Genomic DNA, 23,967 nt, shown 5'->3' with positions numbered 1-23,967 from the left:
CCGAATTCAAATCCACGCTACTTCGTATAGATGTTAGAAATCGACCCACTTCCATGCAGAAAGCAGCCAGAAATTTTTGAATCTAAGGACGGCTGATCTTGCGCTTGGACAGAAGTTGAATCTATTTAAGTGAGATCACGCCATCTAACTCCAGAATGTAGCCATCTATTTTCACGCTCATTGCCTCATAGCAGGTTAAGCTTAATTATCAGCCTCCAAATTCTTATATCACGTTTATCAAGCCAAAAGACACAATGTCCATCACTGAAAATAATAAACAACCACACCGGGTCCTCCTCGTCAGTGTACCCCGCACTGCCTCAAATCTACTCCTGAAAATCCTCAACATCCCCAACCAACCCAATGTCCTCACCAGCCCAAAAGGCGGCTACTTCTTCTACGATGCCTTCATGACAACTGGCCGGGACGGTCGCTTAGACAAGCCGCTAGAGGAATGGACAACAGAGGCGAAGAACGAAACCAAAGCCGCCATCCAACAAGGCTTCGACGAAATAGAAGCCTACTCCACCCGAGCAAGCGCCGAGAACAAGATAATGTTCGCCAAAGAACATGCCTTCTGGTTCCTCAACCCGGGCAATTTCATGAGCACCGTCAACGGCACTGAAAGCCCCGACCACTTGAAAGAGTTCAACGTATCCACGCCAGAACGATACGGGCCCTCGCAGACTTTCTCGGCCAATAACAAAACCGTCATGTCAGACGAATACCTGCGCACCTGGCAGATAGTCTTCATCATCCGTCACCCGGCACTAGCATGGGCATCGATGTACCGGGCTATGCTCAAGTTATCTAAGGTCGGATTCATTGATGACGATGGTATGAGGGGTGCGACGGTCACAAATATGACCATGAAATGGACGCGGAAGTTGTTTGATTGGTGCCTTGAGCAGCCGGATGAGCCTGTCACGCCTTTGGTCATCGATGCACATGATATCATCCATAACCGTGGTGCAGTGGTTAAGTTCTGTGAGAGGGCTGGCCTGGACACCGCGTCCATGCAGTTTGAGTGGAATGGCAATGAGAAGAAGTCTGAGAACTGGGCGCCTGAGAATGCGAACATGGGTAATCCTGAGGAGGTGGAGATGCATAAGGTTGCTGCTTCCATCATGTTGTCAACTTTAGAGGACTCTACTGGTGTTGTGAAGGATAAGGCTCCTGCGTCAGTTGATATCGATGCAGAGGTTACTAAGTGGCGTGTCGAGTTTGGGGATGAGGTTGCCGAAATGCTTGAGAAGGCTACCCGAGATTCCATGCCGGATTATGAGTATTTGAAGGCCAACAGGGTTACTGTCTAAATCGCCATGTGACTTATTTGTGACTTTCCAGGTTTGGGAAACATATTTGCTTTCTTTTAGAGTACTATCAATGAATATATAGTTATACTGAAACAGTGTTTGTTAGTGCTCTCTTTGTCTGTATGGGTTATATTAGATATCCTATGAAAGTACGCTGTGGTGATATCGTCTGCTCTGTATGGGTGCGTGGCCGCCTAAGGTCTGCTCATATCCGTGGGCCTCAATTGTTAGGATCTGCTTCAGTGCTAGATATCTTCTCTCTCTCTCTATCTTCGCATTGACAGTCATCTATCAGAGATTTTCAATCCTATGAGCTTTCCCATTACTCCTTTACTGCTTCCATCCTTTTTCCACGGAGATGACTCTTTCCATCAACTCATGAAGACCCCCGCCTATCTACTAGTCACTCGACTGGTGCATTATACAACCCAGGAATTCTTCCAGTGCAACCGATCAACCTGGTTCCCAAACGCGAACTATGATATCGGCAGCATCTGCGTGGCATATCTGTCATGTGATATTTTCAAATCAGGACATTGCCAAACGGTAGAAGATTTCATATCGCGCCGGGAACACTGTCCTTTTGGAACTTATGCAGCCGCTTTCTGGGGTACTCACATCCGAGAGTGCGAAGCGGACGGGGAACAACCTCAAAGCGAGGAAGCCATCATTACACTGCTGCTAGATACACCGAAAGTCAACTCCTGTATGCAGTTCATGTTATCTATTCCCCAGTATAGCGACGACGATGACCAATACAACTCAGTCCATATGGAATCTGAGGGATATAAATATTCACTAAGCACCGCGCAGATTGCCACAGGTCTTCATCTTGCGGCTTACTTTGAATTACCTGATGTGGCCCAAAAGTTGATTTCTTTTGGCAGTTCAGTGGACTGCGTGGATGCTGCTGAAAGGACCCCTTTATCATGGGCAATGGAACATAACCGCCTAGATTCTATAACTTTACTCCTATCACATGGCGCAGATCCAAACATCAAAGATAGCGAAGGGATAGCACCCCTAGTGTTCCCAATTTATCAAGGTTGCGAACGCGCAGTCCAGTTATTAATCGAAGAAAATAGTGATTTGCTGTCTTCTTTCGAAAATGGACAGTTGCTACTTCATGTTTCTGCCAGGGGTGGATCAGAGAAGGTTACCCGTCTCCTTTTAGAGCAAGGGATTAGCGCACACTCGAAAGATCACGAGGGTCACACTCCATTGTTTCACGCCGCTCGATGCGATCATTTAAATCTGGTGCAGCTTTTTCTTGACTGGGATCTGGATGCTAATCCCCAGGATATTGAATTGGATGCCTCAATCTCAGTCGCAGCGGAGTTTGGGAATGAGGCAATAGTTCAGTTTCTCCTAGACAAAGGTGCTGACCCTAATAATCTCTATTACGGGGATAGGACACCACTCATGTGGGCATCAGTCGAAGGCCAGACGTCGGCAATACAAGTTTTGCTGAAGTGGGGTGTTGAATTGGAAACCAAAAACTCCAAGGGTCAGACCGCACTGAGTTTTGCAGCAATGGGTTGGAGCACAGAAAAAGCGATCCAGCTCCTCCTAGAGAATGGCGCAGATGTTAACTCTGAGGACAATGATGGCCGCAGTATGTTTTTCCATGCAGCCTCGGAGGACGAACACACCAATCTGATTGCGCTTTTTACTTCGACCAAGATCAGGAACATCCATCAACCCGATCGGTATGGCCGAACACCTCTACATGTTGCTGCAACCCGAGGTCATTTGCAACCAATTCTCACGCTGCTCAACACTGACGGTGTGGAATTAGAAATAAAAGACTACAGGGGTCATACCGCACTACATTGCGCAGCAGCCTGTCCGAGGATACAAGTGGTCCAGCTCCTCCTAGAGAATGGCGCTGATATTAACTCTGAGGACAATGATGGTCGCAGTGTATTTTCCCATGCAGCATCCGAGAACAGATACACCAATCTGACAGCTCTTTTTACCTCAACCAAGATCAGGAACATCCATCGACCCGATCGGTATGGCCGAACACCTCTACATATTGCAGCAACCCATGGTCATTTGCAATCAGTTCTCACACTTCTGAAAAGCGACGGTGTCGATTGCGAGGCCCAAGACAAGTTTGGCCGCACAGTACTGTCTGACGCTACACTGCGCAAGAGATTTGATGTTGTAAAAATCCTAGACACATTTTCTGAGACAAGCTCCCAAATGACAGTTGACTCAGTGGTTCAAGCCACCTCTCTAGAGGACGTGAATGTGTGTTGTGATGTTTGCACGGTTTATGTATTGAAGGGTAAGGCTTTCTCCCATTGCGCCACTTGTCATGGAGGGGACTTTGATATCTGCGAGGTGTGCTATCATGTTGGGGCACGATGCCTGGATCGCTCTCATTTAATGGAGCTACGGCATGAGAAAGGCCTTGCTCCATAAGTGCCTTTTGGCTTGATCTAGCCCACTCGAGCAGAGGCTGGAATAAATATCCGTTATTCTGAACCGGAGGAAACAGAAATCGTCCACCTCACCCAGACCTCGGCCAGACTATAATAAGCAGCAAGACGGCGGAATTGCCCAGTGCTTTCAAGCTACTGGGCGTGATCTTCGAGCAGAAGATGCAGCTAGAAGGAACATGTACAGCAAAGCATCAAGCGACAAAGTAAGCATCACTCATTCGGAACTTCAACCGCTCCGCCCGGAGCAGGTGCAAGAATCCAAGCTCATCAAAGTAGAATTAGTGACAATATGAATATATTGGTCTATCTAGGTTCTATTATATTGCGTTGTGACTCTGTGCGGAGTACTCCTTGACACCGAGAATCTAAAACATCACCAATCAATACATCGGACTTTATAATATTCCTCATTGTTTTTGCTGTCTTTCCCCCGGAGACTAATTAGAATTACCCCTGACTCTATTCTATGGCACTATCAGTGAACTAGAAACACCAGTAGATCCGGAGGCCAAGATATAAAATTAAGAAAAGAATCAGCCCCTGGAGTCCGAAAAGATTCACAAAGACTGGCATAAATTGAATGCCAAGGTACAAAGATGCCATAGAAAGTACGGCAAGGCCTAGGAGCGCTACAAGAAAGAAGCACTCTACCTGTTCATCCCATAGATTCATGATAGCCACTCGGGGTAGTGAAAACTCGCTAAGATATTCATAGTATGTGATTTAATCGACATTCCCATATTGCATGAGCAGCGCATTATTTTTTATCTGATGAGCCTTGAACAATATTCTCATCCCTAGGCTGCATTCAGGCTATATTTTAGAGCACAGAAACTGTTCTCACCTTTAAAAAGTTTGTATTTGTACATCTAGCCACGCATAATCTTCCCAATTGCATGTGCAGACAATCATACACTTTATAGATAGAGCTAATACAACGAGTACATATCCTCAATAGTGTTTACGTGTATTTTCAGTGAGGGCTGATCCTTAAGGAGAAACGGGTGCTTCAAGCCTTTAAGTACAGGCTATGTCCCGATGCAAATATTGTGTTCGTGTACGTAGAGTAGTAATTATTGTCAACACTGCACTATATCTGGTATAATTTCCAATTTCCCAAGCCCCAACTATGACCCCTGCTTGTTTAGAGATACTAAAGTCCGATCCTCATACCCCAAAGTTATATAAACACCTCTTCACTTCATATTCCCAGACCCAATCGGGCGGCACCACGCATGCAAGTGCCTGTTAGGATAATATGCCGCAATACACTCCCGCCATTTCATATCCTCCTCCGTGGTGCCATTAATAGTCAAATCAAAGCGCCTAATCATAGTCGCAAAAGCGATATACATCTCCGCCCAAGCCAAGTTCATACCAAAGCACATGCGCGGCCCCCGACTAAACGGAACGAGCCAGTGATCCAATTCACTCTTCCCGTTCTGAGAGCTTGCCTGCTCCGCGCTCTCCAGCCACCGTTCCGGTCGGAACACAAGCGCATCCTTACCCCACACTTCGGCGTTCTGGTGCACGTGTAAAATAGCCATCCCAACCACCGTCCCGCCGGGGATCTGCTGTCCTGCTATGGCAGCGCCCCCTGGAGGTACGACGCGCGTTAACGATACTCCAGACGGAATAAAACGGAGGGATTCTTTGATGGTTGCTGTGAGGAGTGGTAGGGTCTCGAGATCTGTCAGGGATGGCTGTTTTTCGATGTCTGGCCAGACACTAAGGATCTCGCTTCGCAGTTGGGATAGCAAGTTCTGGTTTTGCATTGCGTGCCAATGACCCATAAGCAATGTGTCAGCTACTGTGTTGGAGCCTGCGAAGATAAGTGTGAACCCTTCGTCGTGTAGCTCTGTCATATTTAGGACTTCCTTGCTCCGGTATGATTCTGGGTCAAGCATGCGGTGAAAGAGGGTCTCGTGGGGCACATCATCAAGCTTTGAAGGGCAGTTTAGTACGACTTGAAGCTGTTGCTGGACCAGATCCCGGACCTGGTACAGGCGTGGTGCTAGTTTCTGGGCGTTGGGAATGAGACGCATGACCAGGGCCGGTGGCACGGCAAAGATGAGATCTCGGATCATAGGGAAGTTCTTCATGAATGGCAGCATACGAAGGCTGGCATCCATGGCTAGAATCAAAGGGTCGCTGAATGCCGGTGCATCGAGGGCGTTTATGCAGTTGCCGAATGTGAAGCACATTATGGTGTCGAGGGTATAGGATCGGAATGCGTAGAGTAGGTCAACAGACCTTTTTGATGCATTGGCTTTGGCGATGGAAGATGCAAGGCGATTTGCCTGGGAATCGGTGATTAGCGATGATTGAGATATAGAAGTGAAGCAATACACTCACATTTCGCCAGACGAGATGCTCAAGGCTATTGATGGCTTTCTTGGAGAAAATGGGAAGAATCACCTCCCGTCGTTCCTTTGCCTGGGCATACTTCAAAAATGTGAAGGATCCGGATGAAACCCCGGGGGTTCGGTAAAGTCCCGTGTCCTTGTCCCACCTTTTGCTGCTATGGTATATATCGTGAAACGCACTGGGGGTTCCGAAATGGAGCTGTGACATGTGAGTGATAGACCTATCTGAGCCCTATAACCCAGATAGGGCAGTGTAGACTGGATCATTCACGACTCACCTCGTTCGGAGCAACGCGGACAATATCACCTATTAGGAATGTTAGAAGAAAATGTCTCATAATCCAAACTTGTTCGTACCATATTCTTTATGGAGACCAAAGAGCTCATGAACCGCCGACTGTTGTCTGATAACTTCATTATATGCTTTCCAACTCGACGTAGCCCCGGCCATCCAAGGCCCTGGGAATTTTCGCAGTGGGTGGAAGAAAACATTGTACACAACTCGGCCCAAGCCATAAAGACCAGTAGCTACCAGTACAAATAGGCAGAATACTGTAGTTGCCATGTTTTGATGAAATATTTGTTCTATGTCAGCAAAGCAAAGCTATGGAAAGGCGGGGGTTGAAATATATAGGTCGAACAAAATATCAGAAACTCCGAACTTGAATGAAAATGTACCCGGACCATTTTACCAAAAGCATCGCCATGACTTCATGTCTATATTTGGAGGTAAGAGTCTCAGTCAGCGTTCATTTAGTATAGCAATAGGCGTAAGAGTTGGATGTTATCTCAGAGTGGGGGAGTTGCAAGGCTTTAGGCCGCAAGTCCCAGTTTATCAAAATCATCACTTCCCCTGATTATCTCGGATCCTCTTCATTGGGGACGTCTAATAGATTGCAAGGGCCTTGACTTATTTCCTCACTATCGCAACCCTCCAACCAGTCGAGTTGATTGACTTGTACAAAAGTACGCCAGTGCAACCCAACGCTCGCCGATACAAACCCTGAAGATTACGGGATTTTAAATGAACTTTGTTTACCCGCTAGACTTAGTAGTATCAAACAATTTCCAGGTATGCTTTTCAGCTGGAACAATTGATAAACACTAGTGCCAAGTTGACAGAAGGCAATTTGTAGATTGAAATGGAACTTGGATCTTGAGTGTTTGATCTGCTTGCGCACACGGGCGTTATATTTTGGAGAGCTTCTCCCGTCGAAAATGAGAAACTTCGTGATACTCTCTGGTAAACAATGGCCTGAAGATATGCCTATCCTTGTTAGTCACTGATTATATCACCATCAAGCGCATCACTGAACTCGGTCTCACGGATATTTGTCAGTGCCCCAGGTACAGCGTATACTATCACCTGTGCGTTACTTCAGAATTTCCCATAATAAATTTTGATTCTTTTTTATAGTCTCGTAAGATATCTTGGGTATTTTTTTTTTTAGATATCACTTCTTTTAGATATTTCCTTATTATTTTGGAGCTAGAATGATAAAATAAATTAGCCGTAAGGTTATAGCACAGTGAAAATGGGTTAAACATGTAAGCTGGCCTGGGTATGTATAATAGAAGGTTAGTACATAATACTCATATTATAAACCATACTAGACACAAAATCTGAACTAACTTACTAGCAGTAATAGACTGCCGTATCACAGGGCGCTAGCTTGCCCTAACCATAATTCTTGCAGTTGTGGCTAAGGCTGTTCTAAAGTTTAAAACTATTCCTCCCAGCGACGCTCTAAGGAGAGAAATCATGCCCATGCAAGAAGGATCGGCCCACCGTTTCTGGTCTACCCGGTCAGTCAAAACAACATAATCTAGGTATTGACATCTATCCCTTTACGTGCATGGTTGCGGCGTAGTCTCCCCACGCGGATCTGGAACCGTCTCATGCTGGTGATCTATGGCTGGGAATTCCATGAAAAGCGTCGCCCGTTCGATGAATATGCAGCCCCGCAAGGCGACGATAGGTCATTTTTGCTTGCTGGTTGTGGGGGGCTTTAGAACTCTGGACCGCCGACCAGGTCATCGCTTCGGAGGTTCTGCAACATACGGGCGAAGCAGCCCAAGGTTGTCACGAAGAGTGTAATTGAGGCAGCCGTATGTCACACTACGGGTATGCTGGATGAGCTTCTTCTCGCTGCTTCCGAGAAGGAGCGGGGCTTCGCGGAGTCTAATGAGTTACTTGATATGACCAAGCGGGTGATAATTCATATGCTATAGTCGAGGCCGGTATGGGCGCAAAAGTTGCATGGAGGGGTCAAGATTTCAAGAAACTCGAGCCAGGGTGCGAAACGACATATATTGAAGCCTCCAAGGTGGTCATGGGCGCTGTCACTGGGTCGATAGTTATTCCAAATAGTGTCCTTTTGAACTGGCCATTTTGGTTCCCAGGGCATCAAAAGTTGAAGCAGCTAGGCATTAAAAAGCGCGAGTCCTCGATGCATACTAAGCACTTACTCCATCAAGAGCGTCAATATACTTTCAAACACAAGACAACCCAAAGCAATAGCATGAGCCAACTGCTTCAAGCACAGTGGAACAAGAAAATACCGAGGACAGCCTTAGCGAGGAGGAATTGAACGGCAACCTCTTTCTAATTACAGCAGCCGGCTTCGAAACAACAGCAAACACCATCTCGTACGCGATAATGCTGCTTGTCAGGAATCCCAGATGGCAGGAGTAGCTCGTCAAAGAGGTCGATAGCCTAATGTCCACAGCCGCGTTAGAAGTCCCAGAATATACCTCTATCTTGCCGCGGGTGACACGCATCATAGTCATTATTCTCTAGATGCTGCGACTGTACTTACCTATTATCTGCATCCTGAGGACAAACGATGCAGCGAAGGCATCATGATCAGCCTTTAGTCAAAGATCAAGTTTCTATCCAGCATGACTCCCTACAGACGAAGTATGTTTCTGGGGAAATAGGAAATACAAGGGGGATATTATGATCGGCATTTGTTCTACGCCATAACTTAACCATTTCAGTGACGTTACACGACGCGGAGAGTATCAAGTGATATCTTAGAAAGTTCATGCACTTCTTGTGGTCAACTCTCTTGATTGAAGAACTATGTACTCCGTATGACAGGGGTCTTCTTGGAAGATGACGTGGAGTAGCTAGACCTAGCAATCGAACGATAATACCAGGGAGGGAAAGTGATATCCCTACTAGGTGGTGCTATGTTGTACAACCTATGCATACATAGTGGTTGGGGTTTTTCCAGGCAATGGTCTGCAGATCACCTATATCTACGTAGTACAACATACCATAGGTAGAAGTCGTAAGATGACGAGGTGTGATACCTCCCAAGTTAAATAAAGTCTACATCTACAAGGTTCTGTGCGATATCTGATTTCATATTCAAAATGTGGGACTATTACAATGATAAGACCATCTTCATTACAGGAGGAACTGGCTTTCTTGGGACTGCGATTGTATATCGCTTGCTCACACAAACATCCGTGTGTCGCGTATATATGCTGTGTAGAGGAGGTATAGGGTTAGTCCAGCTTCAAGCTCAGGCGTAAACCTTGGGAGAAATGATTGACAATTCGATCTATAGAAAACTTCGATTAAAATGGACAGAATCGCTATCACTGGCAACAGTCGAAAAACTTCTTAGCACCAATCGCATCACAGCCATAAATGGTGACATCCTCTCACCCGACCTAGGGCTTTCTCAGGACGAACTAAGCACACTTCGACAAGAGGTCAATGTTATCATTCACTCAGCTTCCTCTATAAATCTCGGGAAGCCCCTCGGTGCACTATCAGATGTGATTATCAGAGCCAGTGAAAGGATGGTAGACATTGCTCTGACTTGCCCAAGTTTGGATCGCTTTGTTTATATCTCAACGGCATACTGCAATTCTCACCTATTTCCCACTAACGAAGACATCGAAGTCGAGATCAAAGAAGACATTTATGATCCCAGCCATCATTCAAACGTCATGAAAGAGTGGGCACAAGTGAAAGAGAGTGGCTCTAGCGATGCGTATGAAGCACACGACTTCCCATGGTCCTACGGATATGCAAAGAACTTGACAGAGCGAATCCTCCTCCATCGGTTCACTCAAAGCGATGTCAAGGACAAGCTGCTGATTATGCGCCCTTCTGTCATCGGACCGGCCCAAAGCTTCCCGGATTTTAAATACAACGTGCCACTATCAAGCCCATTGACAAAAATTGCTGCTATAATTGCACTGAGCCCTGCTGGCATGGTTACTGCTGCAATAAAAGCAGTAGAAAAAAGCTCTCAAGTATTTATTGATGAGGTTCCTGTCGACGTGGTTGTCGATCGTTTGCTCGCCCATTTGGCTGTGGGAACCAATGGTTGTGTGCATGCAGTCAGTGGGCAGCGAGAACGGCATAAATTCATCAAGTGGTGGGAGTCTGTGGCTTCGATACGTCGGTTGCCTGGGAAGTTTGATTTGAATTGGAAAGAGCTGGACTGGAAGTCCTACGAGCAGCATCCCCTGCCTCGGTTCTATGTAATCTTTGGCACTTCTTTCGGATTTCGTGAGGATAAGACTGTCGCTCTTAGCCGGCATCCCTTGGTGGAAAGCTGTAAAGAGTTGCAGCTGTTCACAAACGTCAATCTTGGAGGACAGTTGCTAAGTCGAACGGAAGATGTGTATTCCATGATGAACCACATTGCGAAGAATGATGCACCTGCACGAGCAATCATCGAATTATACTATCAAGATGTTATAAAGGCAAAATTATAGTGTGTTGGTTTTCTGGCTTGTTGCAATCAATGTTGTCAATGTAATTTAATTCTCGTGGAGCCTTGAAGATTGGGTGAAATGCAATTCTATGGCTATGCGCGGTTTCAATGGTCTTGCAAGCCTCCGGGGCGGGATCCCCAGTCTGCCATAATTATTCGGCGCCAGCGCCAATATTGGCCTTTTTTTAATGGTTTCGTTAGACATCTTCAAATTCCTCATCATCCTCATCAGATTCCTCGGCCTCCTTCTTGACTTCAGCCTCGATTTTGGCATCAGGATCAGGCTTGATATCAGGATCTACCTTGATTTTCTTTGCCGAAGGTCCATCGTCAGCAGGGGTAGATGGAGTCCCAACCGATGATTGAGGGGCACTGGAGGTCGGTTCGAGTTCACGCTTGATGCCAGCGCCCCCAGAAGATGTGTTAGGGACACTTGTAATGCCGCCAGCCATAGCAGGCGTACCTGGTCCGCTTGGACCAGAAATTCCCTCAACGTCCTCAAAGTCTTCCTCATCTGAGTCATCGTCTGCACTGCTAGCATCTGCTTGAGCCTGCAGTGCCTTCTCCCGCTCCATTTCAGCGTAGTAAGCGGCGACTTTGTCGTCCAAGGCATCCACACTGGGTTTCTGATCCTCATCCGCAAGCTCGGGCTTCACCACGGTGCCCGACTCTGTCTTGGTCTGAGAAGTGCCAGCCTGGGCTGCATTAACCGTGGAATGTGTGTGCCAAACTGGAAGCGCGTTTTGCTTTTCGAGTGCTGCTTTACGAGCGGCCTCATCGGCCTGCTCGGCGGCACTCTTCTCTTCACTTGAGGTAAGAGAGATCTCCAGTGCAGCAGCATCCGTCTTGGCGTTGGGACGTGTGATATCCTGGGCCTTGGGTGGAACAGCAATCGCCGCACGGACTGGGTGCGTGTTCTGGTTCCGGATAACCTCCACTTTGTGATCCCACGCCGTCTCAAAGTCATTCGGCGGGATTTCGACTGAGTCAATCTGCTTGAGCAGTTTGAGCATGTTGTCGAGCTGTGCCATAAGCTTACTGTTTTTCTCGTGACCCGTACGCTCAATTCCTTCCACACCCTTCACATCCTCTGTCCGTTCCAGGATGGCGCCGCAATTCTGACACTCGAACCCCTCATCTCCAACCAGACTCAGTACGTCCAGTTCGGTCCACTCGGATTTGCATCGCACGCAAATGTATTCCTTGCGCTCTTCACTTGGTGTGTACTGCGCTTTGATGGTGGCTGTCAACTTGGAGACTTTGTATTTGATCGCATCGACAACCGGGTGCAGCGGGATGTAATAGTATTCGCGGTTGACTGGGCGAGTAGACCCATCACGTATCTCGGCGCGTGTGCTCCTATATCAACATAAAACTGGATCAGCCTTGTTTTTTTCCACCCTTTGTGATAGGTCGTGTCAGGAAAAAGTGACATACACTCCGATCAAGCGGTCCTCTCGAAGCCTGGCACAAAGCTTGCGGAGGTCTTTTTGTTGCATCCCCATTAAGAAGGCGAGATCCTCAGCGTGAAGGCTGTAGCTAGTCAGCAATGTGACCATTCAACAGAGATCAACTCTCATCATACACTGAATGTAAGAAGAGCGCATCGACAACCAATATGTGACGGGTTTCGTAAAAGGCCCGCGCCACTGTTCGGATAAGCGTCTTTGAAAGATCCATGGTTGCAGAAGCTCCGGAGCAAAAGATGGTAGTCGGGAAAAAGGCCGGGAGAGAATTCAACGGGAGCGCAAGGCGATAAGTGGCAGTGTTCAGAGGTTGAACAAGACAAGCATGCTTTGATCAAAGACAGCGAAAGGAGTGAGTGGGTCCACGACAGAAGTGAGAGAGTGCGCTTGAGCGACAGGCAGCGCCGAGCTTGTTGATTAAACAATGAGTGTTGCAATTCCGATTCAAAGCCCGGAGCTGCACGTCACATGCAAAGTTGATTCCTCAGGCTCAGATTTGACCAGATACGGCTAGTCTGATATATATATGCACTAGTCTGTTCTAGGACTAGTACCGAGATAATCGAAAAGATGAACCGCGCGGAGACGAAGGGCAGATTTCCCCGAAACATTTGATTTCATGCGTGCCTCGATCATTCACCAGCGGAACCTTTTTGGGATCGTAACTGCACCCAGAAGCTCGATTATAATTCGATCGCTCCCCCAAAACACCGGGAAGTACGCCGTTAGTCGTCAATTTTACCGGTCTTTCTGGCGCGACCCGTCTGCACCTCGTGCGGAGTTATCAGAGATCTTCCAGCGGATACAATGGCCGACAACACAGGAGCAGGAGGCGCAGGTGGTGGAAGGCGTAAGAACCGCGATATGGGGCGAGCGGAATGGAGGTATGCCGCATCAATTGTACTCTCTTGTTCTTCGCATTGTCGGCTAACTAATTAAGTCGTCAAGCGATAGACAAGCGTCAGCGTCATGAAGACAAGGCTGAAGCCAAGCGTCGCAAGATTGAGAATGGCGAAGAAGTCAACTTGCCGATCTATGCGACCCAATTCTCTAAGGAGGAGATCGATAGCGAGGAGCGCCGCCCCAAAAAGAAGGTTGCGCTTCTGATGGGGTACTCGGGAACTGGATACTCTGGAATGCAATTGTAGGTATTTTCTTGTTCAGCGTATGGTTCCTTGTTCTGACAAGGTATCTTATAGGAACGAGCAGCAACGCACCATTGAAGGTGATCTATTCACGGCCCTCGTCAATGTCGGCGCGGTTTCCAAAGCGAACGCTGCGGATCCTAAGAAATCTTCCTTCGTCCGTTGTGCCCGCACAGATAAGGGTGTCCACGCAGCTGGAAATGTTGTCTCGCTGAAGATGATTGTCGAGGATGAGGATATCATCCAGAAAATCAACGCCCAACTCAGCCCCCAAATCCGTGTCTGGGGCTACGAAATTACCAGTAAAAGTTTCAGCTGCTACCAGATGTGCGATTCTCGTGTTTACGAATATTTGATGCCAAGCCACTGTCTCCTGCCACCTCACCCAAGCACCTATCTTGGAAAGAAAATCGTTGAGCTCGCCGAGAAAGCAGGCGACCTGGACGCCGTCACAGCTCGACAGGAAGAGGTCGCAAGCTATTGGGAAGACGTTGATGTGAAGTACATCAAGCCTATTTTGGAAGCCCTGCCGGAAAACATCCGCAGCCTCGTTGAAAAGTCCCTCTACCAAGACGAGTCCCGCGATGCACTCCAACCCTCAGAAGAGAAGGAGGTTTCTTCGGCGCCAGACGGTGAACCCACTCAGCAGGAGGCCAGCGAACAGCCCACGACTGAACAGCCCGCCGACGCAGAAGCCAAGCCCTTCGTTATGGACCCCCGCCAAAAAGCCATCAATGACGCCATCAAGGCCATCAAAGCAGCATACCTGACCGCGAAACGCGCCTACCGCGCACCCGCTTCACGCATCGCCCGCCTGCAAGAATGTCTCGACCGTTATGAAGGGACCAAGAACTTCCACAACTACACGATCCAGAAGACGTTCAAGGACCCCTCCGCAAAACGACACATCAAGTCATTCAAGGTGAACGCCACGCCGATTATCATCGATGGCACGGAATGGCTCAGCCTGAAGGTCCACGGACAGAGTTTCATGATGCATCAGATCCGTAAGATGGTCGCCATGGCTGCAATGGTTGTCCGCTCGGGCTGCCATCCAGACCGGATCACTGAGACCTATGGCCCCGATCGCATTGCTATTCCCAAAGCGCCTGGTCTGGGCCTCCTGCTCGAGCGCCCTATCTTCGACGCTTACAATGCCAAGGCACAGGGTCTTGATCGTCAGCCGATCAATTTCCAGAAGTTCGAGGCGGAGATGAATGAGTTCAAGCAGCGGGAGATCTATGATCGGATTTTCCGAGAGGAGGAAGAAAGCGCTGGGTATGATATTATTCCAATCCCCTCGTTTGATCTCACACAAGACAATACTGACTTTGACTGCAGCTTTGGTTCTTTCTTCAACCATATCGATCACTTCCCCGCGGGCTACTTCCTCTATGTTACTTCTGGTGGCATTCCAGCGGCTAAACTCGCAACTGCACCCACTGCTGCTGAACCCGGCAGCCCCAGGGCTGGTAGAAGGGGTCGCGGCGCTCCCCCCGCCCCGCAGGCCCAGCGGGATGCACTTGCTGCCGTGGAGGTCGAATCAGAAGATGAGGGCGATGCTCCAGCTGGCGGAGAGGAAGAGGGTTAATCAAAACAAGATAAATATTCGCGTTACTTGAACGAAATGAACAATAATGCTCTACGAACTTTTGTTGAATTCCAAGTCACTCAAAGAGTGAGGTCTCGAGACCAGAAACTCTTTCATTTCAATGCTCGGAAATAGGCTTGCGAAATGCATGTAGATGACCTGTCCGTCCAAAGCCACCCTTCATAGAAATAAATCCTACTCCGGCTCATCAAGAGCAAAAGAAAACGCCAGTAACCACAATCATCGCAAGGGAAAAAAACAACAACAGCAAGAATTCGTAAAATCCGTGAGGTATGAGAATTTGCCTTTAATCACAGGCACACATTGTGCTCGCTGAATCCATTGACATCGCAAAAACGCATGGAAAAGAAACACAACAAAAAGCACTTTGCAGCAGGAAATATTATTGTCTAAGGAGATCCAGCGACTCCCATTTCGGAATCACTTGCGATCGCAGAGTTTGCGTCCCATTCCTCGACTGATGCCACGTCCGATTCTAGGGGGATCGGGTTAGATGATATTCCAGGGCCATTCAGGAGGGATAGAGATCGGAGCATACCGGAAGGCGGGTCATCGGGGACTTCTTCGAGGGACATCGATTTAAGGAGAGAGAGGATTTCTGAGATAATTGTGTCAGTGGGGCTGCAAGAACAGTAAGTGTATACACTCAGACATACCAGTGATCTGTTCAACTTCTTGCTGATCTGCCTCAGAGTCGTCATAGAAAGTAGCCAGGCAATAGTTGATCACCGGAGTAATATTTTCAAGCAGTCTGGCGTCAATATGACTGATTTGATCGGTCAGGAATGCCGACTTGAGCCGCTCGATGCAGGCGTTCGGCAGCCGACGACAGATGCTATGGCGTCGCTCCGGTGTGATAATGGTCTGCCATTCGCCATTCTGTTCGGGGTCCTCTATGTTGGGCTCCTCGATCTTATCGTTGAAGACCATCTCGTCGAGGATATTGTGCATACTGCGACGGACAGTCTCGTCCTTGTCAATGAGCAAGGTCGGGGCCCAGACCGAGATACTGTCAAGAACAATCTCGGTAAACTTAGCTGAGTCCATGTTCAGCCGCTGGTTATTACCGCGGCAAAGACGCATGAAGAAGTCAATATGCTCCTGGCCGCCGCTGTTGTCAATGCTTTCGACCCCCTTGGCAACGAAGTCGATCATGTCAACGACTCGCCCCTTGTCCGGACAGCGCTGACAGAACGTTGTGGCGGCCTCTAGGAATGGTGTGCACTGGATGGCGGGTTCGAGTCTGACGCCATTCTCCAGTGTCAGTTGAATCGAATCCAGCAAACCTGCTTCAGGCTCTCCGTCTAACAGAACTCCAAGGATCGCGCGGGTAGTCTGGCTCCTGGCGAGAGTCTCATGCTTCAGAAGCTTCAGCAAGATAGATAAGGACCCATCAGCTTCGACGGGATTGATGAGTTCCATCTCTCTGATGCTAGCCGAGAACTTCCCATTCAAAACACGTCGTTGTACGCCGATGGGCGTTGGGCGGAGCGAAAGGTCAAGGTGCTTGAAAAAGACCAAGCACAATGACAGCAAAATCAAATGGTTAAATCGACGTCCTTTGTTCAAGAGGCGCACGTAGTTGGGATACCGGGTCCGCAACTTCTTCCTATCTTCTTCGTCGATCCAGAGAATCTCCATACAGACAGCAAAATGACCTTGGTCGAGTAAGACCTGAATGATCTCCGGGCCATAGTTGCAAAGCTTCAATAATAAGCCAAAGTAGTCATCCCAGACTCGGAAAGCGGATTGAACTTCGGTCCAAAGACCTGTCAACATGGGCACAATTTGCTGAATGGCTTCATCGAATCGGTCGCGCCATGAGATGCGTTCCTCTTCATTGAGGTCCTCGCTTGTCGACATCAAGTGGAGATGTTTTAGGGCATTGTTGATCAGCAAAATACCCTTGCTTCGGATTTCCGAGTTCTGCGTCTTGATCACAAGATTGTACATCGAGGTTTGCCGGTTAATAACCCACTCCAGTGCCGATTGAGCCGCATTGGGACTTTTGTTGATCATGTCGACGAGTTCGCTGTAAACTTCTTGGTGTCCTTGGAAATACTTGGTACGCGTAACCAATTGCTCAATGGTGTCCATTCCAACATTGATGGCCAATGACTCCGCCATAGTCTTGCTGGGGCTTTCCGTTGCCATTTCGGGCCACCGCTGAAGCAATCTGCCCACAAAGTATGCATACTGTGGGTCCAGAAGACAGTAAATCCGAATGAGCATTTCGTTGTCCATGGCAATGTAGTTCTGGGTCGAAAGTGACACTGGGAGGTGTATAGGAATGTCGTGTTTCGTTGGCTTGTAGATTTCTTTGCACTTCTCGATCGTGGACACGCGTTGGTAAAACAGCATATATGCATTCCACACTTTGTTCTTGGGGGCTCCATTCATGTACTGCATGGTCTCACTCGGACCACCAAAACATTGACCTGCGATTGTGCTAGGGTCAAATTTGCCTACATCGGAATCGTTAAACTCGACCCAATTTGCTTCGCCGCCAGATGACGGGCGCTCAAGGGTATATGAGTAATAGTGACCCGATTCGGCTGTTCCAGTGTGCACAAGAACACCAACCAATTCGAAGATATCCGGTGCAATGGTTTGCTCCGGATCAGAGAGATGCTCGACCGTGTAGGGAGTCATGTCGATGTGGTGAGGGAATTGGAACTCGTCATTGATCTTGCTTCTCAACATGTGCACCATGTCGAAGTCAAAGCGCTTGAGATGGAAGATCAAATTGTCAGGGACATCTTTCAGGCAAGCACTAAATAGGGGTCAGAAAATCTGTCTGTGTTACTATGTCATTATCACTCACCGCTTAACAGCATCGACATGCCGTCCACACGAGGTACAGGAGTATTTGTTATCTGAAAGCTTGTTAGAATTTGAGCGCGGTTAGGAACGCAGTATTAACTCGCCTCCCTGCATGACCTCGCCTGCCACGTAGGCTCGCAAACTGTCTTCAAGCGTAGCCTTCCCTTTGATCTCGCACTGAATTGCAGAGAATGGCTCAAGTCTTTCCGAGATATGATCGCATTCCATGGACTTGATTTGCTGAACAAGCTGCCCTCCATAGAAAGACCGGAACCTCTTCTTCTTTTCGGTATCGAGAACCTGAGCCTCCCAGCGGTCAAAGAGAAGATTATAGAACTCATCAACGTCCATCTGGACGGTCACATCAATCTCCTCGTTGTCGTATGTGAGAATGCTTTTCACAAAATCCGAAGGTTCAATGCTCTTGCTCCAAGTCTCCTGCATCCATGTAAACAATCGCTGGGTTTCATAGAGTAGCTTTTGAGAGATACGATCAGCGATGGGGAGATTAAGGATAAAGTCTCGGAACTCAATATTCATGAAAAGTTGCGTCATGAGGGAGTTGAGGTAACACGTGTTCGAGAGATTCTTGAGGCCCGCATAGCCTTCCGGGGACCGGAGCATTAGCTGCCTGTTATAGCCATATTCCAGATAAGGGGAGTCTAGGGTTGCGGTTAGCTTGGCGTGAAAAATAAAATGCAATGGGCAAAGATCAGCGCGAACCTCGTGGAACATTTGTGTTGAGCAGCTCCAAAATTTCACAATAAGTCCCATCGCTCTGTTTGCACAACAAGTTGATGACATTGTAGAGATTCGAGCGAGTGTAGCTGTGCATGACTGGAACCCGAGGGACTGCATACTCCACCGAGTCTGGAGAGAAATCTGGAAACAGGTACTGATTGAATATTTGCTCGGCGATGTTCCTAACCCCCAGTTAGACATGTCTGAAGACTTGATCAGACGGAGAAGTGTGGCATACAAACTGTCCAGAGTGACGCCCGCCGCGTTGGCCAATTCGAGACACCATTCTAACAATGCAGAAAATCCGAGGATCAAATTATCTGCCGGTTCACGCCCAACAAACTACAGATCATTAGTAAACAGTAAATATCGGTCTTTTGGGGATGGAGATACCTCTTCTGTTTGGTGACTGAGCATAACTGCACTCCATTGTTGAAGATACTCGTTGAAGATCAAATCCCCAGGTGACTTCTGTGCGACTGCGCGGAACATCCACAGAGCGGAGTTGAAGAACTCTTCCGACTGGGGAACATGGTCAACAGTCCTGGGTATCACTTGCAAAAATGAAGACCAAAGAGTGGCAAGCATGTCAATCCGGTTGGGGTTTTCCGCAGCAGGAGATTCCGTATCGGGCTTTTTCATTGACAGCTTAAACGGTTTCAGCGGGCCGCAGATGATCTTCAAACGTTCCAAGATATCAGTCCGGATTGGCTTGCGATTTTCTTCCAAGAGTAGAGATTGGATCAGGCCATCAAACTGCGCATGCTGCTTAACAGCGTTCCAGACATTAAGATCACGCAATGAGCCCTCGACTAGGACCGCAAAAGAATTACAAATCAAACTTTGGGCGCATGTACCCGCCGGTGGATCTGCAGGACTGGTGCGGCCAATTTCAAGCAGGTCAAGAACGCGTCGGACCAAAGACATTGGATCGGCAATAAGAACGGACTCATCATCAGTCGGGCGGTAGACTAGGTCACAATTAGTTGAGGCCCATTTACTGAACAATGGGTAATATTCAACATACCAGATATAGCCAGCAGAAGACATTCAATGGCTCTAGTAGCGAGCACGGTGGTTATCGAGTTAGCGGAGAGAGAGCTGAACAGTTCATCCGACGTCAGGAACGCAACCAAAACCTGGTTGCTATGAGACACAAAAGCTTGGTCTGGGGACATCTGTAACGATATTTAGCACGAATATCATTCCCAACAAAATAGCCGAATTCACCTCTGCAGCCTCCTCGTGGAGACACATTGATAGTGTATTCAAGGAGTACAAGGCCTTGAACGGTCTTTGCAACGGGAACATGTCTTTCTCGGTATTGCTGTTGGATCGAACAAGTTCAAGAGCCCGCACTTGAGGTGGGAAGACAACCAGGAAGTCAATGATCTGCAAAGTGTCAGTGTCAGCATTCAGCTAAAATAGAAGAGCCAATGGGATCATACCTGTCGAGCCAATTCGTCCTTGAGATCAAGCAGATCATACAGCTCGTCAAAGTGCTTCAGCACTTCATTGTCCACTGCTGTTAGAGACTGCCGTCTCCCAGCCCAAGTGATTTCATGAGCATCAGGGGCCTTTCGAAGAAGGAGTAAACCCGAAGAAAGCTTCAAGTTTTTCACAAGTGCCTCTGGATCTTGCAGCAGCTCAACCTTCTGCCCACCGAGGATAGCAGTAAACTTAGAGAATCGACTCAGCTGGACGAGCGTTTCCACAAGCTCAGCAGCCGTGGAGAGACCACCAATGCGCTGTGTGCAGATTTTAGACATGGAAGCGCCATTAAAACATTGATAACGAAATTCAATCGGCTCGCCTTTCAGGGGACGTTGCGGGAGCGTAGGCGGAGAGCCACGAGGGGAGCTGTACTGCGGCCGAGTTCGCAATCCATGAAGTAATTGACGAAGGAAATGTAGAGACCGGCTGAACATGAGTTCATCGGTTCCAATATCGCGATTGGAATTGTCTATGTCCATAGAAACATCGCTATTGGTTGTTCCATTGCAAGATGGCTTCAACGCGACAGCGGCAGACTTCAGTTGGTCCACGCAGCGATTGACAAGAGCAATGTGGGTAGCGTCGATGGCCGACCGGGGGGATCTGCGGACAATACCGTGGTCCAAATAGCTATCGATGGCGAACTTAATAGCCTCGGCTTCGATCGATTGTGGAGGTGCCCTCAGTATGAAGTTCCAGATTCGATCCATTCCAGGAATAGCTATGACTTCATTTTCCCCGACAATGGGAGGTGACTTGATTCGAATTTCGTAGTGGACCGACTGTTGAGCGAACCACAACACCTCGCACGAGTAATCCTTCGGAAGCACACCAGGTAAATACTCATGAATGCAGAGTTCAAGGAATGAGTTCTCTTTGGTGGTACGGTTGGTAAGATCAACCATCATTTTCCAAATCGTTTGACGCTCTTCGGCAGCCAGGTTCTTGGACATGAAAATCTCCTTCCAGAGTGTGTTCCCGAGATCAGGCGTGATAGTTTCTGGTGCCAGATCAATAAGACGTCGCAGGATTTCCACCCGCGAGGAAAAGCCGTGCTTGGAAGATGGGTCCTTGAGCTTAGCGTGGTCTTGACTAACGAGATGATGAAGTTCGATTATCACCAAGCGCGTCAAGTCGAAATCGGTCGCAAGTTTCCAAAGCTCTCGTGCGTCATCACGGGGTACTAGTGCGTTCAACACTTGGATGCTACCCGCAGTGCATTCATTCATCTCTCCGATGTCTTGAATGCAGCGCTCATATGTCTCTGCCATGTCTGTTTCATTGAGTCCAGCCTTGATGAACTGTCCCAGCTGCTCGGTTCCAAATCCCTGCATAAGTTCCTTTTGTTCCAGAGGCAGGTCATTCGCCCCCGAGCTCTCACGGATTAGGCGGATGCAGAGCTTCAGTGGAATAGAATCGATATGCTCCTCATCGGACATGTTGCGATGGTCTCGATCGCGCATACGAGGCACCAGCTGCTCACAGAAATCGATTATGCGACTGTCGAAGCGATCCAAAGGAAACTCAAGCAATTTCGAGCACACATAGAGCAACGCTTTGGATCTGGACGGATGCATGGCAAAGGTTCGTGCGAGCATGGACATGACCTCACAGACAGTGCGATCATCTTGGCTCTCGGTGACGGTTTTCCAGATAACATCCGTGTCATGGTCGGTATATTTCCCCGTCACAATCAGAAATCCAAAGATGTTACTGCTGCGGCTGATCAACTGTGGGTGTGAGTCGATGCCCACAAGATACTCGAGGATCTTGTTCTCCCGAAGATATTCAACCAGGTATTTCAGGAACGGCATCTCGATTCCCTCGCGGTTCTGGGATACATTTTGACCCCAGATGCTGACCAGGTCTGATTGCATCATTTCCACGCCGTGGACCCGAAGCTCCATTCGACCTTCCATGATTTGCTTTTTCAAGAAATCGAATTTCCATGTCCAAATAACACACAAAGCGGCTTGCTCTGCATCTGCCTCCTCGGGTACCTGAATCGACAATTCCTGGGCAAGTTGGAGCAGGAATTCCGAGTAATTGAAGCAAAGGAAACGGTAGCTGCGGAAGATTGGGCTCAGAAGGTTATCGCTCAATTCACTGGTGGCCAGCTGCGATTTCTTTGCAACAAATGACTGGTATATTTTGTCAATTCCTCGAACCGTTTCGTAAAAGGGCTGAAGGCTGGTCGAATCGATAGGCGGGTCAACGGGAGAATCAGGACCACCATTTTGGTTCCTCTCCGTGTCGTATTCAAGAAACGCGAGCATGTTAACCAGAGGGCACGAAAGCATCGTGACGATTTGCGGACACTTTGGAATCAATGAAAGCAGGTGCGAAGTGTATCGAACGAGTGCGCTGGGTGCATCAAACGGAGGTGCTAAGACCTGGGCTTTAAGTCGAGCAGAAAGATTGAGAGCTCCAGTGCGAGATTGATTTTCTAGAACCCGGAAAAAGGGAATTTGCCCGCCATGGAACATCCAAGGGAAGCTATGAAGGTATCGTCGAGAGGTGCTGGGAGGTATTTCGATGTCTTTGTCATTTTCTTCGACACCACTGAAAATTGCGGTGTCCAAGCGGACAAGGTGAAGGACAATGCGAGCATAATCGAGAAGATATTGCTCGAAGAAGCTCGAGAGATCTTCAATACCATCCAATTGGAGGTCTTGTTGTCTGCGCAAAAGACGATCCAGGACGGTGGGCAGATATTCCCAGAAATCTAGATCTGACGCAAATTCCTCGACTGTGAGCCGGTCAAGATCGCATGCGCAAGTATGAAGCCATCGTCTTATTGTAGTAAGTGCCGTGCCTTCCCGTGGGTGTCCTGCTCGCTGGATTAGTATCTGGCCAAGGGCAGTCGTTGACTAGAGTCCCTTCTTACCATGTTCAAGCATATCACCAAGCGCCTTGAAATTCTCTCGCGCTGTCATCTCTGTGTGTACTTTGGGGAATGATTCGGAAAGAGGAGGCACGTCTCGGATCTCTATCACTTCGGGTTCATGCTGATCCCGCACCACTTGGCCCAGTGGCTTCCAGTTGGGAATTTTCGGGTCTTGATTTATGTCTTCGGGTTCAGCAACTTCGATTTCAGGGCTTCGGGGTGAGGAGGGTGAGGAGGAAAGTGAAATAGGAATGGGAGTTGGATCGGTATCTGGTAGAAGCTCTAGATCGCTACCTGAGAGCTCAGGGTCGGAGGGAGGAAGGTCGGGAGCCATGGTAGATGGAGGTGATTTTGTGTTAATAGTGACTTTGTTAGCTGGATTTCCAGAATCCGAGGCCTCATCCATGTCTGAGGCAGGTGCGATGGAGGCAGTACGCGAGGTTCCACCCAACGACAAGGTCGGGCTCACGCGACTTCCACTGTCGAGACGCGGACGTTTCCGGGTCGCCTGAGGATCAAGATCCTCCATGGAGCTGATGAATGGAGATTCTTCGATCAAGGGAGTGTGAGGTGGGGTGTAAGAGCTATCTGGCGGGGGTACAGCCATGTCATTTTCCGCGCGTAGGAGATCCAGGGAAGTTGAAACGACGCGTGAAATGAAGGTTATACAAAAATGAAGGTTGAAGAAAAAGAGGGTTGTGAGTTCAATAGAAGGATTGAGTGGAAGAGAAGTAAAGGTCTTCAGAAAAGATAAAGCGGTCGACAGCTTTTTTTGGGGACGCGCCAGACCAGTGACGTTGTTCTGTGGAGAGAGAGAGAGCCAACAGATCATTACATTCCTTAACAAAGGCACAACCAAGCTTATAGGCATTTTACTGCATATTTGCATTATGTTTTACTTATTATTTACATAGAAAGAAAAAAA

The 23,967-nt window shown here is 48.2% G+C and overlaps 9 protein-coding genes across 9 annotated transcripts; 6 read left to right on the top strand and 3 right to left on the bottom strand.

Annotated features, from left to right (window-relative positions):
- Window positions 1–254: 254 nt before the first annotated feature.
- Window positions 255–1,316, top strand: N7517_008021 (uncharacterized protein; the record flags this gene model as incomplete). Its single annotated transcript, XM_056725751.1, has 1 exon — window positions 255–1,316. One exon carries the CDS (start codon window positions 255–257, stop codon window positions 1,314–1,316), a length of 1,062 nt encoding a protein of 353 aa, XP_056576602.1.
- Window positions 1,317–1,694: 378 nt separating this feature from the next.
- Window positions 1,695–3,746, top strand: N7517_008020 (uncharacterized protein; the record flags this gene model as incomplete). Its single annotated transcript, XM_056725750.1, has 1 exon — window positions 1,695–3,746. One exon carries the CDS (start codon window positions 1,695–1,697, stop codon window positions 3,744–3,746), a length of 2,052 nt encoding a protein of 683 aa, XP_056576601.1.
- Window positions 3,747–4,962: 1,216 nt separating this feature from the next.
- On the bottom strand, window positions 4,963–6,697 carry N7517_008019 (cytochrome P450; the record flags this gene model as incomplete). Its single annotated transcript, XM_056725749.1, has 4 exons — window positions 4,963–6,066; window positions 6,122–6,331; window positions 6,411–6,439; window positions 6,490–6,697. The coding sequence occupies 4 exons, from the start codon at window positions 6,695–6,697 to the stop codon at window positions 4,963–4,965; spliced, it is 1,551 nt and encodes a 516-aa protein (XP_056576600.1).
- Window positions 6,698–7,872: 1,175 nt separating this feature from the next.
- Window positions 7,873–8,364, top strand: N7517_008018 (Cytochrome P450; the record flags this gene model as incomplete). Its single annotated transcript, XM_056725748.1, has 3 exons — window positions 7,873–7,938; window positions 7,963–8,111; window positions 8,166–8,364. Coding segments are annotated over 3 exons (414 nt in total), but the record flags the coding sequence as incomplete, so codon positions are not given.
- Window positions 8,365–8,375: 11 nt separating this feature from the next.
- On the top strand, window positions 8,376–8,827 carry N7517_008017 (uncharacterized protein; the record flags this gene model as incomplete). Its single annotated transcript, XM_056725747.1, has 2 exons — window positions 8,376–8,677; window positions 8,704–8,827. The coding sequence occupies 2 exons, from the start codon at window positions 8,376–8,378 to the stop codon at window positions 8,825–8,827; spliced, it is 426 nt and encodes a 141-aa protein (XP_056576598.1).
- Window positions 8,828–9,513: 686 nt separating this feature from the next.
- Window positions 9,514–10,875, top strand: N7517_008016 (uncharacterized protein; the record flags this gene model as incomplete). Its single annotated transcript, XM_056725746.1, has 2 exons — window positions 9,514–9,647; window positions 9,711–10,875. 2 exons carry the CDS (start codon window positions 9,514–9,516, stop codon window positions 10,873–10,875), a joined length of 1,299 nt encoding a protein of 432 aa, XP_056576597.1.
- Window positions 10,876–11,071: 196 nt separating this feature from the next.
- Window positions 11,072–12,554, bottom strand: N7517_008015 (putative transcription factor TFIIE complex alpha subunit; the record flags this gene model as incomplete). The annotated part of the gene is made up of 3 exons (XM_056725745.1): window positions 11,072–12,233; window positions 12,312–12,407; window positions 12,460–12,554. The coding sequence occupies 3 exons, from the start codon at window positions 12,552–12,554 to the stop codon at window positions 11,072–11,074; spliced, it is 1,353 nt and encodes a 450-aa protein (XP_056576596.1).
- Window positions 12,555–12,959: 405 nt separating this feature from the next.
- Window positions 12,960–15,076, top strand: N7517_008014 (pseudouridine synthase PUS2; the record flags this gene model as incomplete). Its single annotated transcript, XM_056725744.1, has 3 exons — window positions 12,960–13,224; window positions 13,289–13,484; window positions 13,540–15,076. The coding sequence occupies 3 exons, from the start codon at window positions 12,960–12,962 to the stop codon at window positions 15,074–15,076; spliced, it is 1,998 nt and encodes a 665-aa protein (XP_056576595.1).
- Window positions 15,077–15,486: 410 nt separating this feature from the next.
- N7517_008013 (uncharacterized protein) lies at window positions 15,487–23,649 on the bottom strand (the record flags this gene model as incomplete). The annotated part of the gene is made up of 12 exons (XM_056725743.1): window positions 15,487–15,572; window positions 15,636–15,695; window positions 15,754–17,870; window positions 17,918–17,980; window positions 18,021–18,582; window positions 18,644–18,843; window positions 18,900–19,003; window positions 19,055–19,632; window positions 19,689–19,839; window positions 19,892–20,053; window positions 20,110–22,985; window positions 23,043–23,649. 12 exons carry the CDS (start codon window positions 23,647–23,649, stop codon window positions 15,487–15,489), a joined length of 7,566 nt encoding a protein of 2,521 aa, XP_056576594.1.
- Between the last annotated feature and the right edge of the window lie 318 nt (window positions 23,650–23,967).

This window comes from Penicillium concentricum (genome assembly GCF_028827145.1).
Source record: "Penicillium concentricum strain IBT 3081 chromosome Unknown utg000003l_segment0_segment0, whole genome shotgun sequence".
Lineage (NCBI taxonomy): Eukaryota > Fungi > Ascomycota > Eurotiomycetes > Eurotiales > Aspergillaceae > Penicillium > Penicillium concentricum.
Note: the sequence above shows the minus strand (reverse complement) of the source record. Positions and strands in the feature narration are given on the sequence as shown.